Source organism: Coregonus clupeaformis, chromosome 31 (assembly GCF_020615455.1).
Source record: "Coregonus clupeaformis isolate EN_2021a chromosome 31, ASM2061545v1, whole genome shotgun sequence".
Taxonomy (NCBI): domain Eukaryota; kingdom Metazoa; phylum Chordata; class Actinopteri; order Salmoniformes; family Salmonidae; genus Coregonus; species Coregonus clupeaformis.
Genome location: NC_059222.1, coordinates 1,969,376 through 1,988,293, shown reverse-complemented (window position 1 = coordinate 1,988,293; position 18,918 = coordinate 1,969,376). Strand labels below are relative to the sequence as shown.

General features: G+C 42.3%; 1 protein-coding gene across 1 annotated transcript in view; it reads left to right on the top strand.

Moving 5' to 3' along the window:
* The window catches only part of LOC121547188 (potassium voltage-gated channel subfamily C member 1-like), a 107,101-nt gene extending 93,844 nt beyond the window's left edge, over positions 1 to 13,257 (top strand). The window contains exon 4 of the mRNA XM_045209736.1: positions 12,426 to 13,257. Within this exon, the coding sequence (XP_045065671.1) occupies positions 12,426 to 12,439 (14 nt within the window). The 3' untranslated portion in view covers positions 12,440 to 13,257. The remainder of the gene's footprint in view (positions 1 to 12,425) is intronic.
* The last annotated feature ends 5,661 nt before the right edge of the window (positions 13,258 to 18,918 follow it).

Here is an 18,918-nt window from a genome sequence, read left to right as displayed (position 1 = left end):
TTGATTACTAGGAATTCAGAGCATACTGGCAGCTTTGCTCAAAGGAATGACAACTAACTAGCTAAATCAAACAAGCAACATCGCTATTTATCTGAGCTGTCAGCTTCAACAATGATTGATGACTAGCTAGAAAACAGGAAGACTGAGTGCATGTGCTAGTACTAGGATGACAGGAGCCCTATCCCAATCACACCCCTTCTCGCCTTAGCACTTCTTCACACCGCCTCAAAGATAGAAAATAGTGGATTAGTGTAACTGTATTGGTTGAAAAATTAATCTACACCTATCCAATGCTTTTACAATTTTGAGGGGAGTGAAGGTGAGTGGCCAGGGCTAGCAAGAAATTACTTAGCTTTAACGAATGACAGCAAGGTGCCTCACAAGTTTAGGATAGGATAACATTAGCTCCGGCGGACGTCTACTTGTAGACAAAATGATAACTAACATTGATTGTAAATGACAAATTTATATTACTAGATTACTAACTAGATAGCTAATTATTCAGTGTCTAAACAAGTCTGATTTCATTGGTCTGTAGCACGTTATCTTGAATGGACCAAGTCAGCTGCGACACTTTCAGGTCCGGAAAGTTTGAGCTAGCGTTTTCACATTGGGCATGCTAGCTAACGTTATTTTTTTTTTTACTAGGAAATTAACTATTTTCCTTAAGTAATTATATAATAGTTTTATATTACAATAAAGTAAAGTGTTTAAAATATCCAAAACAACAATCAATATTCCCACAATACAGATTTGTTGCATTTTTTATTTTTCACAACAATGAATTGCTGCGACATCCGACGGGTTATCGTAGGCCGCCTCACATATGACAGACGCATTTGTGAAAAGAAGAAAATAAAGAACCAAATCCAAACTTAAGATCCTATTGCTATCAACGCATGATTTACATGATAGCGCAAGTTATGCACGCCGATCTCATGTTTGGATTCGGCCCTATATGATTCAATAAATATTTGAATCTGGACTTAGCAACATCCTGCCTATCAGTATATCCTGCCGACCAATACTTATTGAATAATGGGATATTGTAGATCTACAGTATCACATGTTTTAGTCTGTTCTCACAGGACTTTTTGTGTAGCAGCTTATTGTATGACTGAAATTATTTATTTTTCCTGAAAATCCAAGAGCTTCCATATATTTGAGTTTCCAGAATCCTGAAGTAAGGCCATATCTCAGTTTGAGATACGCATGTGCCTTTGTTTTTTAACAAAGCCTCCATTGATGTCAGTCAATGATTTACGTTATTGTTTATATTCCACATTCAGATCTTGTGTTATGAGATCTCATGTTGTGATGTGTCCATCTTTTTACACACCTACACATGGTCTATAGAGGAAAACATGTAGAGTATGTAACACCACTACAGTAAGTGCTATTCAAATAATGTTTGAAGGCAATTGGTGTGCTAATCTGAAGAAAACAGATTTTATGTAAATGAATTGTTTGAAGGCAAAGGAAATGGCCTCCCATTTCTCTACAGTGGAATGTTTTATTTTTATTATGATTGATTGTCTGTAGTTTATGATCAATTGTGGGTAGAAAAAGTTGTTCTATTTACATAGTCACATTTTACTAGCATTTTCGTTCTCCATTTGTAAACTACTACCTGTTCATAATTGTAATGTGTCTAAAGTATGAGAATGTATAAACTTTGTTTCAGTAGAGAATGAAGGCTTATATCATATTGTTGTGCTCAATAGAACACACTTATAACAAACTGACAAATATTGAAAGTGCCTCTATGAGGCTTCTATAGGCTGCAATGTCAATCTAGGAACCCATACAAGCTTGCTAGATTTAACTAGCTAGCTCCTGCAAATGATTGCTTGTTAGGGAAATGGTGAATATTGAATATGTACATAACTGTATCCACACGTGAATATATATATATATTAAAATAATCTGACATTCATTTTTCTATATTTACTTTTTCAGTGGGGAAGAGGCAAATGCTGATGTGATTGTCCAATTGGATTTTGCTTGATCCAGATGGTTATTTCCATCATTTATTACTAGTGCTACAAACACCATATGTCTGTGAATTTGCTAAGAGGGGAATTCTACAACATTTCTCAGTGCATTTCCATAACTGTTAATCATTGTTGTATTTAAACAGGGCTATTTGAATTCATCTAAAAAAAAAACATACAGTGCCTTCAGAAAGTATTCACACCCCTTGACTTTATCCACATTTTGTTGTTACAGCCTAAATTGAACATTTATTACATTTAGATTTTTTTGTCACTGGCCTACACACAATACCACATAATATCAGTGGAATTAGTTTTTTTTTTAAACAAAATATAAATATAAAACATTAAATGCTGAAATGTCTTAAGTCAATAAGTATTCAACCCCTTTTTTATGGCAAGCCTAAATAAGTTCAGGAGTAAACAAGTCACATAAGTTGCATGGATTCACTCTGTTTGCAATAAAAGTGTTAACATGATTTTTGAATGACTACCTCATCTCTGTACCCCGCACATACAATTATCGGTAAGGTCCCTCAGTCGAGCAGTGCATTTCAAACACAGATTCAACCACAAAGACCAGGGAGGTTTTCCAATGCCTCGCAAAGAAGGGCACCTATTGGTAAAAAGACAAAAACAGATATTGAATATCATTTTGAGCATGGGGAAGTTATTATTTACACTTTGGATGGTGTATCAATACACCCAGTCACTACAATGATATAGGCGTCCTTCCTAACTCAGTTGCCAGAGAGGAAGGAAACCGCTCAGGGCTTTAAAATAGTTAGAGTTTAATGGCTGTGATAGGAGAAAACTGAGGATGGATCAACAACATTGTAGTTACTCCACAATACTAACCCCATTGACAGAGTGAAAAGAAGGAAGCCTGTACAGAATAAACATATTCCAAAATATGTAATCTGTTTGCAACAAGGCACTAAAGTAATACTGCAAAGAAATTGGAAAAGCAATTAACTTTTTGTCCTGAATACAAAGTGCTGTGTTTGGGACAAACCCAATACAACAGGTCACTGTATTCTAACAGTGAGAAACATGTGTAACCGGTCATTATTGAAATACATGTACTGTAAAGGTACAGTTTAAAAAGGGAATTATATAAAGCCCCTATGTTTTTGGTTAGCTTCCCATTTGATGGTAAAATGTGATGTTACCTTTATAGCAGGGTCATTTTTGAATTGTGGTGGCATTTGGGCATGGCATTTTGGAATTCTTTTTTTCATTTAAATGTATTTCGTATTTCCCATTATAAATCAACTAATATGGCATCTTAATGACTTCAAATCATTTTTACCATAATAACATTGTGCCAACAGTAGGAGTAGTATCACCAGTGTCGGTACCACAAACGACACATTCTAGATAATTGAGGATTTTCTTAAATGGAGGCCACAAATTCTCAAATCTAAGGTCAGTAACCCTTTAAAAAAGAACTCAAATGATATGATTAATAATTTAGCTCACAAAGTAATTTCCCTTCATTTAAATGTAGTAACACAAATGACACACCACATTATCAATGGAATCCTGAAATTTATGACATACTAAAAGGGTGTGATCAGCTAATCATTTTCTTCAATATAGACCCCTCCCCTGATGACAGTTTGCCAATGGAGAAAATGCTCAAGGTCCTTGTATATCTTTGTAATGAGTGATTTTCAAGGCAGTAGCACCAATGACATAAAACTTAGGGAAACATTATATAAAACAAATAAGGTTTTTAAGATTAAAAAAAAATCTTTACAATATATTAAATACTTGTTTACTTCCTAGCATTCAAAATAATAGATCTCTAAATCCCCAAAACATATCACTACAACAATATATAAACATACCATTTTGTAGCGGGTGATTTGGACTGAGTCATGCGCAGGTGGTGTAAATCACAGAATAATGGTTTATTCAGCCAATACAGCAGTTCGCAGCAATTCGTAAAACAACTACAGTGCGACTTAACGGCGCACTGGGAAAAACAAAACACACGGGTGAATATCCCGGCGATAAAGTACATAATGCTCCACCGAGCTATCGACACCTCCACATGGAAACAATCACACACAAAGACATGGGGGGCAGAGGGAATACTTATACAGGGACTGATGAGGGGATATGAACCTGGTGTGTGTAAAAAACAAGACAAAACCAATGGAATGATGAGAAGAGGAGCGGCAGTGGCTAGAAGGCCGGTGACGACGAACGCCGAAGCCTGCCCGACAAGGAGAGGAGGCAGCTTCGGAGGAAGTCGTGACACCATTTTGCAGTATAAAGGACTTATGTTTTATCATTGATAGCAGGTCAATATTAACAAATACATGTATGATGTGTAACTATTTATAATATTAAAGTGTTCTTCATGCTTGCAAAGGTGAAGGATGCAAATGCCACCGCAATTGAAGGATGACCCAGCAAGTATTTCAATCGCTATACTAGATATAGTGACAAAGGGCATCCTTGTCTTACACATCTAGATGATGTAATATTTGAAAATGTATTTTAGTTTTGTCCTCATATCTTCACACTTGTTCAGGATATGTAAACACCTACAGTAGATGTTTTATGAGTTGAGATGCCTCACCAAAATGTGTTATTTCTGAAACCTGCCAAAAAAATGCGGGACCCAACAGAATCATCATAAATTGCGAATTTAACACATTGTGTTAAATTAGGAAGACAATGCAGTTTTAAGAACATAAACAAAAATAAATGGACAACGAAATCAATGAATAGCAGGATATTTATGTGGACACTTGCCTGTTTTCCTGGAGAAAACTTTAACCAGCTATTTTTCAGTGGACATTAACAGACGAAGAGAGATGGAATGAAGATCAGTTTGAGAACAGACATTCTAAGTGTGAGAGGGTGTTGTGTAATTTGTCGTGAGACTATATCAGCACTTTTCAACATGCAATGCATTATGCCCTCATGAGAAACACAAAAATCTTTGCAATCGAAAGTAATGCCATAACATATCCAGTTGTTAACACACACAATGTTAATTTATTAGTCTGTCTTTAAAGTGTTGTGCTATTTTTGTCTCACTCAAATTCACACTAACACACACATACAGATGTCATGTTGGACAAGTATTTTTTGCAAGAAAAGTAGTTAAACAGGTATATTGTCACGACTTCCGCCGAGGTTGCCCCCCCTCCTGGTTCGGGCAGGCTTCGGCGTTCGTCGTCACCGGAGTACTAGCTACTGCCGATTCCATTCTCATCACTCCACTTGTCATGTCTTGTCAATCACACACACCTGGTGCTCATTCCCCTAATTAGTATGTGTATAAGTGTTCCCTCTGTTCCCCTTGTCTATGTGAGTGATTGTTTGTTGTGAGAGCGTGTAGTTTGGTTGAGCTACATTCCACTGTGTTATTGCCAAGGTGGATGTTTTCCCTTGTATACATTTGTTTGACGCTTAGGGCGTTTGATTTATGCAAACGGATTAAACTCTGGACTTCAGTATTTTACTCCTACGCCTGAATCCTTCTTTCACACCTCGTCACAGAATCACTCACCTGATCTGATATGGAGTCAGCAGGAGAAGACCGCATACCTGGAGTTGTGACAAGGGTCCAGGAGCATTCCTCAATGTTGGCCAGCTTGGGGGAAGCGATGGATCGGGTTCTTCAGGTGGTAGAACGCCTGGAGAGGAGAGGATCCGATCTATTGAGACCAGCTGGTCAACCGGATCCAGCCACCTACACCCCAGCCCCTGGAGGGATCCAGATATTCCGGCCACCGGCGTTTGATGGGACGGCAGCGCGATGTAAGGGATTCCTACTCCAACTGGAGTATTCCTACTCAAACTTGTATTTCTCCACCATCAGGCCGGAGCCCCGGGAGCGGGAGAAGGTATCCGTCCTTGTTTCCTGCCTTTGTGGGAGTGCCCTGGACTGGGCCAATGCGTTGTGGAACGAGGGAGGTACCGCGTTGGAGAACTATGGGGAGTTTGCTCGCCTCTTTCGGGCCGTTTTTGTTCACCCGCCTGAGGGTCGAGAGGCGGGCGAACGACTGGTTCATCTGAGGCAGGGGACGAGGACCGCTCAGGACTACGCGCTGGAGTTCCGGATGCTGGCAGCGGGGTCTGAATGGAACGAGCGGGCCCTGATCGACCATTTCCGGTGCCACCTAAGGGAGGACGTCCAACGGGAGCTAGCCTGCCGGGATGCCATGCTATCGTTCTCCCAACTGGTGGACATGGCCATCCGGCTGGACAATCTGCTAGCAGCCAGAGGACGTCCTGGTAGGGGTCTGCCCGTTCCCAATCTGGAAGACTCTGACCCCAAGCAGATGGAGCTGGGGAAGCCGCCGGTCGAGAGAGCGCAGGAGGACAGTGCCACTCTGGTGGTATGAAGGGACAATCCACCTCACGTCGCAGTCAACATACTTTTTGGTCTGGAGGCGGTAGGCAGGGTACTCACGCATCACCCCAGGTAACGAACCCCCAAACGTTTTCAGAGCCCTTTGCGGCACCATTGTACTTTATCTATCTACTTTCCCAATCACTTGGTAGGTTCCCAGTGTAAGGCGCTAGTCGATTCAGGTGCAGCTGGGAATTTTATGGACAGGGCATTTGCACACCGTCAAGGCATTTCATTGGTTCACCTAACCATTCCACTCCCCATCAGAGCACTTGATAGTCGACCATTTGGGTCCAGGTTGGTTAAGGAAGTTACGGTACCAGTCACCATGGTTACGCAGGAGACGCATGCTGAGCAGATCACCTTTATGATTATTGAGTCTCCTGCTTACCCCTGTCTTGGGTATCCCGTGGTTTGCCCTTCACAACCCCAATTTCTCATGGCCGCAGAGGGTTCTTACGGGGTGGTTGCGTGAGTGTCCGGGTAGGTGTCTAGGTGTTTCCGTTGGTGCGACCACGGTGGAAAGTACCCCCACCGTGCGCATTCCCCCCGAATACCATGATCTGGCGCTCACGTTTTCCAAGACGCAAGCGACTAAATTACCACCTCATCAGGAGGGGGATTGCGCGATAAACCTTCGGGTAGACGCTGTACCTCCCAGGAGTCATGTGTATCCCCGTCGCAGGCTGAAACGGAGGCTATTGAAATATACGTCACCGAGTCCCTGCGCCAGGTGTTTATACGTCCCTCCACTTCACCTGCCTCCTCGAGTTTCTTCTTTGTGAAGAAGAAAAATGGCAGTTTACGCCCGTGCATTGATTATCGACCACTGAATAATATGATGGTACGATTTAGTTATCATCTTCCCCTCATTCCTTCAGTGATTGAGTCAATGCATGGGGCCCGTTTTTTCACCAAATTAGACCTCAGGAGTGCCTACAACCTGGTGCGTATTTGGGAAGGGGATGAGTGGAAAACAGCATTCAGCACAACCTCGGGGCATTATGAATACCTGGTGATGCCCTACGGTTTGATGAATGCTCCATCCGTTTTCCAGTCCTTTGTGAACGAGGTGTTTCGGGACATGCTTGGTCGCGCTGTGGTGGTCTACATCGATGACATCCTGGTGTATTCCGCTACGCGCGCCGAGCATGTGTCCCTGGTTTGCCAAGTACTGGTCCGACTGCTGGAATATGATCTTTATGCCAAGGCAGAGAAGTGTGAGTTTTTCCAGCAGTCAATCTCCTTCCTCGGATATCGCATTACCACCACAGGTGTGGAGATGGAGGGAGACCGCATTTCAGCCGTACGTAATTGGCCAACTCCAACCACGGTAAAGGAGGTGCAGTGCTTCCTTGGCTTTGCCAACTACTATCAAAGGTTTATTCGGGGCTTTGGCAAGGTCGCAGCTCCTGTTACCTCCTTGTTGAAGGGTGGGCCGTCCCGGCTCCGCTGGTCTGCTGACGCTGATTTGACCTTCAGTAGATTGTGGGGTCTGTTCACCTTAGCCCCGGTACTGGCTCACCCCAATCCATCACTACCATTCGTAGTGGAGGTGGATGCGTCCGAGGTAGGGATAGGAGCTGTCTTATTCCAACGCTCAGGCACGCCACCCTAGGAGCAGAACTATGGCGTTGGTGATCGGGAGCTGCTGGCTGTTGTCCGAGCTTTGACGGTGTGGAGACATTGGCTCGAAGGGGCGAAACACTCTTTCCTCGTCTGGACAGACCACCGTAACCTGGAGTACATTCGGGCAGTGAGGAGGCTGAATCCTCGCCAGGCCAGGTGGGCCCTCTTCTACACCCGGTTTGATTTCACACTCTCATACATTCCGAGTACGAAGAACGTGAAGGCAGGCGCACTGTCTCGGCTGTATGACACAGAGGAGAGGCCCAGAGACAACACCCCCATACTCCCGGCCTCATGCATTGTGGCGCTGGTAGTATGGGCGATGGACGCAGATATAGTGCAGGCATTATGCACAGATCCATCTCCACCGCAGTGTCCAGCTGGGCTGCAGTACGTGCCTGCGCTTATCCGTGATCGTCTGATCTACTGGGCACACACGTCACCCTCCTCTGGTCATCCAGGTATCGGTCGTACAATGCGCTGCCTGACCGAGAAGTATTGGTGGCCTACCTTGGCTAAGGACGTGAGGGTGTATGTTTCCTCATGCTCAGTGTGCGCCCAGAGTAAGGCACCTAGGCACCTCCCAGCGGGTAAGCTACAACCTTTACCAGTTCCACAACAACCATGGTCTCACCTGAGTATTGATTTTCTCACTGATCTTCCCCCCTCCTAAGGTAACACGACTATCCTGGTCGTTGTGGACCGCTTTTCAAAGTCCTTCTGCCTCCTTCCTCTGCCCGGTCTCCCCACGGATATAGTGTCTGACGAGGTCCCCAGTTCACGTCTAGAGTCTGGAAGGCATTCATGGAACGTCTGGGGGTCTCAGTCAGCCTGACCACTGGTTTTCACCCCGAGAGCAATGGGCAGGTGGAAAGGGTGAATCAAGATGTGGGTAGGTTCCTGCGGACCTACTGTCAGGACCGGCCGGGGGAGTGGTCGGTGTTCCTGCCATGGGCAGAATATGCTCAGGACTCTCTCCGCCACTCCTCCACTAACCTAACACCCTTCCAATGTGTTTTGGGTTACCAACCGGTCATGGCACCGTGGTACCAGAGCCAGACCGAGGCTCCCGCGGTGGATGACTTGTTTCGGCGCGCGTAGGAGACTTGGGACGCTGCCCACGTTCGCCTCCAGCGTGCCGTGCGTCGTCAGAAGGCCAACGCTGACTTCCACCGCAGGGAGGCCCCGGTGTTCGTACCGGGGGATCGGGTCTGGCTCTCGACCCGGAATCTGCCCCTCTGCCTGCCCTGCCGGAAGCTGAGCCTGCGGTTTGTGGGGCCATTTAAAGTCCTGAGGAGAATAAACGAGGTGACATTCAGGTTGTTACACTCCCTGATTACCGTATTAACCCCTCGTTTCATGTGTCTCTCCTCAGGCCGGTGGTAGCTGGTCCGCTCCAGGAGTCTGAGGTACGGGAGGTTCCTCCACCTCCTCTGGACATTGAGGGGGCCCCGGCGTACTCGGTCCGTTCCATCCTGGATTCGAGGCGTCGGGGTGGCCTTCAGTATCTCGTGGAGTGGGAGGGGTACGGTCCGGAGGAACGGTGCTGGGTCCCAAGGCGGGACATCCTCGATCCCTCCCTGTTGAGGGATTTCCACCGTCACCATATGACTCGCCCTGCTCCGCGTCCTCCTGGCCGTCCCCGAGGCCGGGGTCGACGCACAGCTGGAGCCGTGCGTCAGGTGGGTGGTACTGTCACGACTTCCGCCGAGGCTGCCCCCCCTCCTGGTTCGGGCAGGCTTCGGCGTTCGTCGTCACCGGAGTACTAGCTACTGCCGATTTACTTTCTCATCACTCCACTTGTCATGTCTTGTCAATCACACATACCTGGTGCTCATTCTCCTAATTAGTATGTGTATAAGTGTTCCCTCTCTTTGCCTTGTCTTTGTGAGTGATTGTTTGTTGTGAGAGCGTGTAGTTCGGTTGAGCTACATTCCACTGTGTTATTGCCAAGGTGGATGTTTTCCCTTGTATAGTTTCGTTTGACGCTTGGGGCGTTTGATTTATGCAAACTGATTAAACTCTGGACTTCGGTATTTTACCTCCTGCGCCTGACTCCTTCTTTCACACTTCGTCACATATATAATGTGAAGATTGAATGTGTATAGTTTGATGTTAGTGTAGAGTGGTTGGTTGGGCGATTGGTTGGTTTGGTGCTGGTGTCATTATATGTGATGTGTGACTGCAAATGAATCTGTCACATGTAGTTGCAGGTGAACGTACACCATTAATGTAGAGAAACACCTCAAATGGTATGTAAAATGTCCTTGATGTGTATAGAATTATAATTTATATTATGTTTTTTTAAAAAGATGTACATTTTACTCACACGCACAGTAAACCTGCAGTATCCAGGGTAAGCAGATCCACATTTCATAGTCAATTATGTATAGGTTACATATAATTTGACCAAGGAATATATGTACAGTCCCGTGCTAAAGTATTCAGACCCCTTGGATTTCTTCACATTTTATTGTGTTACAAAGTGGGATTAAAATGTTTTTAATTGTCTTTTTTTTTGTCAACAATCTACACAAAATAATCTGTCAAAGTGGAAGAAAAATTATATATTTTAAAAAAGATTAATAAAAATGTAATAACTAAAATATAGTCATTGCATAAGTATTCCGCTCCCTGAGTCAATACATGTTCCAAACACCTTCGGAATAGATTACAGCTTTGAGTCTATAAGAGCTTTGCAGACCTCCATTATTTTCAATATTCTTCAAGCTCTGTCAAGATTTTGGGGATCATGGCTAGACAGCATTTTTCAAGTCTTGCCATAGATTTTCAAGCAGATTTAAGTAAAAACTGTAACTTGACCACTCAGGAATATTCACTGTCTTCTTGGTAAGCAACTACAGTGTAGATTTGGCTTTTTGTTGTAGGTAGTCTCTGGTGTAAAGCAGACTGAAGCAGGTTTTCCTCTAGGATTTTACTTGTGCTTAGCTCCATCCCGTTTCTTTTTATCCTGAAAAACATCCCAGGATTTGCCGATGTCAAGCATAACCATACCATGATGCTGCCACCACCATGCTTGAAAATAAGGAAGCAGTTACTTTGTGATGTGTTGTGTCGGATTTGCCCCAAACATAAGGCTTTGCACTTAGGCCAAAAAGTGTATTTCTTTGCTGTGTTATTTTTGCAGTATTACTTTACTGACTTGTTGCATACAAGATGCATGTTTTGGAATATGTTTTGTCCGTAATCTTTTCACTCTGTCATTTAGGTCATTATTGTGGAGTCACTACAAAATTGTTGATCCATCCTCAGTTTTCTCCCATCACGGCCATTGAACTCTAGCTGTTTTAAAATCACCAATGGCCTCATGGTTTCATTCCTGTCCTACAGCTCAATTCAGATTTATTTGATGTGTCTATGGGTTTAATACATAATCCACAGCGTTATGATTAACTTGACCATGCTTAAAGAGATATTCAATGTCTGATTTGTTATTGTTACCCATCTAACAATCACTACCCTTCTTCACAAGGCTTTCAAAAAAGCTCTCTGGTCTTTGTAGTTGAAACTGTGTTTGAAATTCAATATTACCTTACAGATGTATATATGGGGGACAAAGGAAGTGTTTGTCATTCAAAAATCATGTCAACCCCTATTATTTCACACAGAGTCCATGTAACTTATTATGTGATTTGTTAAGCCAAATTTGACTCCTGAACTAATTTAAGCTTGCCTAAATGACTATTTTAGTTACAAATGTTTTATTCATCCTAAAGGGGAAATTTCGAAATGTTTATACTTCATATTCATCATCTCCAGCACCACCCCAACATCAACATATGTGAAAATTATCGTTTCTATGTGTTGTAGTAAAAAATATGGAGGATGATGAGGGTTTCCAATGACGTCATCGGAGTGCATCATGTGATTCTAACCTATTATGAGTAGGCATTGCCTACTAATTGGTTGATGTCATTGGAAACACTTATCTTTCTCTATCTTTTTTACTACAAAATATAGAAACACACCATTTTCACATATGTTGGTCTTGGGGTGGTGTTGGAGATGATGAATATGAAGTACAACATTTTTGAAATGTCCCTTTAAAATAAATTGATTTATTCTTCCATTTTGACAGAGTATTTTGTGTAGATTGTTGACAAAAAAAGTACAATTAAATCAATTTTAATCCCACTTTGTAATGCAATAAAATGTGAAGAAATCTAAGGTGTCTGAATACTTTTGCAAGGCACTGTAATACTATGTTGACATTTATGTAAATGAGCAACAGTTGAGGGCCTTATTTGCCCTTTTATACTCAGAAATACATAGATAAACTGTAGCATTGATAGCACGTTAATTTCTAATGCTACTACTGCCCAAATGCATTACTTTTCTTCATTGTAATCCTATTCGATCTTAAAGTGTAAAACATTAACAGCTGTTTATTCTTGTCTTTGCAGTGTTAAGTTTCTAGCATTGGCCTTTTCTCTGAAGAAGACATACTGAGTCAGTTAATCAGAAATTATCGGAGGGAGCCACTTTACCAAGACGTGTGACATGGATGGACAGTTAAAAGCGGATCTTTGGTGTGACGAGCAATACCGGAGGGCAATCAAGATAAACATTAGGTTGGATCTTTATGTTGTTACCAAAGCAGGCTCTTGGCAACTCCGGCCACTCTTTTGAAGACTGTCCGACAGATCACTATGACAACTGACTGAGCATTGCAGAGAAAATGACTCCTACTGCAACATTCCAGAATACATTATATTGTGACGCTCAACAATCTCATACAGTACAGTGACCAATAACCGACTGCAGTGCTGATCTACTGAGTAACTTAGAGAATCAATGAATTATCACTCACCTATACATGAGGGACCAGGTCTAACTAACTATGTAGCATCTCTGCTAACACTGTAGCATTTGTTGGCTTGGAAAATAACGTCATGACCTTATCCATCAACAGTTTTCAACAGAGTGATGCTAAAATACGCACTGAATGAGAACTTTACATGCCACTTTTCTCTTGTGTTACTTACCTTTACAATAAACTGACTTGTGGAAGTTAGAGATTGGTTATCAATCAAGCCTTTACGTATTCCATTCATTTCCATTCAGTTTGGAAAATGATCCCAGGACCCCAACATAGTGTAATAAGTACATACTGTACATAGATGACCATACCAAATGGACGTAGCATCAACAGAGTACCTATTAGTACTACATACACTATATATACAAAAGTATGTGGACACCCCTTCAAATTAGTGGATTTTGCTATTTCAGCCACACCCGTTGCTGATAGGTGTATAAAATCAAGCACACAGCCATGCAATATCCATAGACAAACATTGGCAGTAGAATGGCATTACTGAAGAGCTCAGTGATTTTCAACGTGGCACTGTCATAGGATGCCACCTTTCCAACAAGTCAGTTCGTCAAATTTTTGCCCTGCTAGAGCTGCCCCGGTCACCTGGAAGTGCTGTTATTGTGAAGTGGAAACGTCTAGGAGCAACAACGGCTCAGTGGAGATAGGCCACACAAGCTCACAGAACGGGACTGCCAAGTGCTGAAGTGCGTAACGCGTAAAAGTCCTCTGTCCTCAGTTGCAACACTCACTACCGAGTTCCAAACTGCCTCTGGAAGCAATGTCAGCACAATAACTGTTCGTCGGGAGCTTCATGAAATGGGTTTCCATGGCTGAGCGGCCGCACACAAGCCTAAGATCACCATGCGCAATGCCAAGCGTCAGCTGGAGGGGTGTAAAGCTCGCCGCCATTGGACTCTGGAGCAGTGGAAACACGTTTTCTGGAGGGATGAATCACGCTTCACCATCTGGCAGTCTGACGGACTGGGTTTGGCGGATGCCAGGAGAACGCTACCTGCCCCAATGCATAGTGCCAACTGTAAAGTTTTGTAAATGAGTAATAATGGTCTGGGGCTGTCTTTCCTGGTTCGGGCTAGGCCCCTTAGTTCCAGTGAAGGGAAATCTTAACGCTCCAGCATACAATTACATTCTAGATGATTCTGTGCTTCCAACTTTGTGGCAACAGTTTGGGGAAGGCCCTTTCCTGTTTCAGCAGGACAATGCCCCCATGCACAAAGCGAGGACCATACAGAAATGGTTTGACGAGATCGTTGTGGAAGAACTTGACTGGCCTGCACAGAGCCCTGACCTCAACCCCATCGAACACTTTTGGGATGAATTGGAACGCCGACTGCGAGCCAGGCCTAATCGCCCAACATCAGTGCCCGACCTCACTAATGCTCTTGTGGCTGAATGGAAGCAAATCCCCACAGAAATGTTCCAACATCTAGTGGAAAGCCTTCCCAGAAGAGTGGAGGCTGTTATAGCAGCAAATGGGGGACCAACTCCATATTAATGCCCATGATTTGGAAGGAGATGTTCGACGAGTAAATGTCCACATACTTTTGGTCATACTTAGTGTATTTCCCCCTACAAATAATGATTGATGAACAAGACTCTGTCTCTCACGTACTTACGTTGAAATTCACCTGGCATACTGTACCAAAGGTCCGGTGCATGCACTTGCTGTATGACCTGCCTATAAGTAACAACAGTATAAGCTGCTATGGGATGAACATTCCATATATCTAGAGCAAAGCTTTGAACTGCCCTTGATACCTTCGCTATCGCCTTGCTTTTGTACAAAAGTACAACTAGGAAATGCCATTCATGTATATAACAGAGGTAATTCCTGAGTATATTTAAAAACGGATTGAATTTACTTATATTTACTACAATTACATTCCTCTTGAACAAAAACCCTTAATGCACATACATGTATGACAGACACTGCTCTTGGTCACTAAATGGACTAACTACAGCTCAAGTCAATCACGAGTAGAGCACAGACTGACTGAGGTCAAGTCCCATGCAGAGACCTGCCAACAGGAGGAATACAGTTCTAACTTAACTACAGCACAGAGGATGCCTCCACAATAAGGACACCTTGAAGTCCCATCAAAGTGTGTCCGGTGGGGGAATAAATCCTCTGCTGTGGTTTTTGCAAGGAGCCAAACACGCACATTATTATTATTATTATTATTATTATTCCAGATGCATATATACTGCCAAAAAGGAAAATATGACCTCTTATGCTTATACTGCCCCCCAGACGCATAAACTGCCCCCATCTCTCTTGTTTCTGTTGCTGCCAATCAATGACCAATGACTGCGTCAGGGTTAAGTCAAGCCTCTAACAAGATAGGGATGGTCCTCCAAATTAGACCTAATAAAGGAAAACCGAGGACAAATGGACCAAGGAAAGTAAAAAGGGGGGACGTGTACAAAGAGAACAAATCTATATTTGGATAAACAAACTATCCATGGCTTCAGATGGAGAAGGAGCATCGATAGAAAACGGGGCCAAAATGCTATTGGGAAAATCAGTTGCAAACGTCTGTTAATATCATAAAGAACTATATCGGAACTGGTTTTGCAAGAAATAAAGAGGAAAAGTAGAGGAATAATATATGAAAATTGCGTTTTTGGAAGGGTGATGTGCTGGGTGGACATTAGCAGCTGTGTTCCAACAGGAAAGAGAATAATGGACTGAGTCACATGAGTGAGAGAAGATGTGGGGATGGCCGAGTGAGTGGACACTGCGATTTAAACAAATGAAGGGGGAAAAAAATCATTTTTGAAACTGTTTACCAGCATGACTACTCTGCATGCCTGTCTTTTCTGCAAGCCCTTAGTTGAAGACAAGGGTGCTAGAGATACAAAAAAAATAATATTTAAAATAAATTAGAAAAAAATGTTATATGCAATTCATATAAAAAAAAGATTAAAATGAAAGAGAAGAGCTATATTTTGTTTTGAAAGAGTAAAATGTGAATATTGAAACATGTATGTTTGGAAAATATACACAGAACTATGTTTTGTTAGATTAAATCTCTCTGCTACTACTGCCCCACATTCTGCACTCATTCATTCCACTTTATTGACCTCTGCTGTACTGTCCGCTTTAATTAAGCTGTACTTAAGCGTTTGTTGCTTATTGTTTATTATTGTTTATTTTTTAATCATTCTATCAAAATGGAGCATTTCCGAGTTAATTTGACTCTTCATATTTGTGAAGTGATCTTACCACTCTTCATTGATTCAAAAACTAAGTTTCCCTGCCTTGAATCATTTTCAACACCACTGTAGCAGTAATTTTTAAATGATAGCTTTCCATACTATATGTTTGAAGGGTGCATACATTACAACTATTCAATGTTTTCTGTTTTGTTTGGCAATAATACATAAGTTGTCATATGATTGTAGCAGGGCAAAGTGATACCATGGATGGCTACCTTCTATGCCTATTTGTTTGGAGACGTTTGTAACAGGTTGTTATTGGAAGTGGCTGGGTGGGTATGTTCTGAGGAAGGCAGTCTTCTTCCATTAGTCCTCAAGGGAGAGAAGGTGAAACAGGAGTTAGGCCGGAATTTAATCCGATCAGCTGTAGATCCACGTTATATCACGCCTGACATTTAAAGGTAAATTCTGATTGAGCCGACATATACAGAGTTTACCATGAATGCGGTCTCTGCGAATGCGGGAACAATGCCTAAAAGGTGTATAGCTGACAAAGTGTGATCGGATTGAATCCGAACGGATTGAACACAGATAAATGTCCTGTGCACTGCGATTTACGTTTAAAGGTGATTTTAAACTGCTTGAGTCGACATCTGCAACGTTTACAGTGAACGTTATCTATGCCTTTAAAAGTCACTCGCTGTGTGCAGGTCGTTAATCTGTGTTGATTTAATCTAGGACCTTAGTTAGTTATCCAATAAAGTGCTATATCTGTTCATGAGAGAGTTAGGTTGGTCAAAGAGAGATTTCAGGTTTTCATGGAACAAACTGCCATTCCAAAGTCATGTCTGATTTAAAAGAGACTCAGGTGTATTTAGGGTGGTGGTGGAGGGGGGGGGTTTTAGTAGATAATAAATTCTAGTATATAGATACAATAATGTGAACACCTCACAGTGACGTGAAACGCATGCATTATTACTGGATTGTCGATCTCCTGAGGGAACACGGTCTCGACACATCTTAAGCTCCTTTTGTTGTTCGTCATGAAACCAGTCCTGTTGTTATGAACACTGTGCCGTGTCGTAGAGTAGCAACGTCTTCCTTGGAGAGACAACTGAACACTACACACACTCGCAGAGTCAGCATGGGTAGAGGTAGCTTGTCCTTGTTGTTAGGTGGTCAGGTCTTGCATTCCTTCATCATCCATCGAGAACCATCCAGCTTATAGTCGTCGCGGCGGCAGCTTATGGTAGCACACGTCATGTTATAACACGCTTCATACATGTTATATCACGCTTCATAAAAAGACCCAGAGCTTCCAAACTGATGTCATTTAAGTACTTTAAAATGGAGGGGTGAGAGTGAAAGAACCAGTTGCTACGACTGTGCAGGTTGGGTAGATGTAGAAATGCGTATTTCACCAGAGTTCCCCACTGTTGAACAGGTTGGGTGAATGTTGGTTTTCCAGACACTCTGAGGGTGTAGGCCCTGGCAGGTCCAGGATCAGCCCAGGCAGCTGTAAAAATTACCTCTGGCCATCCCTAGTCATGCATTCTAATTGGACTATCACCACTTGACTAGACTCAATGGATTTAACTACGGAGGCTACTCACTTATTTAGTTGGGTCTATGTTGGTTTGTACAGGGTCTACAGCATTGTCCACTTTCCACAAAAATGGGTCCATTATATTATTGTTCACTTTTTCCTTTCAAACTATGAGTTCAGTCATTTTTTTAAAGACATTAAGCCACTTAGGCTTTGGGGGTGGTGAAGTGAAGTGTTGATAAATATTTCAGAAGTTAAATTACAGCAACCGTGATTCATTAACACACTTGCAAAAGCTCTGTGCTACACCCAAGAATTCACACAATATTTTTTTATGTTATAATATAGCCCGGTATTGTTAATACTTTCTCTGTTACTAACTGATGAGTTTGCCATTCCTTTTTATTATTATCATACATTTATTTTTGAGATGTGACTGCCCACGTCAGGCTAAAAACCAGATGTATTTCCTTTTCTATTGTACAATACTGCCATATGATTTAGCCATGTTGAACAGAATGGGTTACAATGTTAAGAGTGCTAAGTCTGTTTTATGTTCCATTTACAAAATACCTTCTATAACCAAGGGATACACTGTAAATATGGACTATATAACACTTTCTTAACCAATGCTCAAGAACAGCTACTGTAGATGACCCATAGTGTCACCCACACCTGCATTGGGTTAAGTGACTGTGACATATCCACTCATGATGTCATGGTGTTATGTAGTCCTATGTATCCTCAATGACAGTGAGATACATGAATACGCCTGATGATCTTTCTATAGTCAAATCATTCCATTAGTTCAATTTGACTTGAGGATATGAATTCTGCACCAAAAATTCCACTAGTACTATTCATGTACAGTGCATTCAGAAAATATTCAGACCCCTTGACTTTTTCCACATTTTATTACGCTACAGCCTTATTCTAAAATGGATTAAAGAAAAAAAAAATCCTCATCAATCTTCACACAATACCCCATAATGACAAAGCTAAAACAGAAATGTGTGCAAAAAGAACTGAAAAACCTTATTTACATAAGTATTCAGACCCTTTGCTATGAGACTCGAAATTGAGCTCAGGTGCATCCTGTTTCCATTGGTCATCCTTGAGATGTTTTTACAACTTGATTGGAGTCCACCTGTGGAAAATTCAATTGATTGGACATGATTTGGAAAGGCACACACCTGTCTATATAAGGTCCCACAGTTGACAATGCATGTCAGAGCAAAAACCAAGTCATGAGGTCGAAGGAATTCTCCGCAGAGCTCCGAGACAGGATTGTGTCGAGGCACAGATCTGGGGAAGGGTACCAAAAAAATATCTGCAGCATTGAAGGTCCCCAAGAACA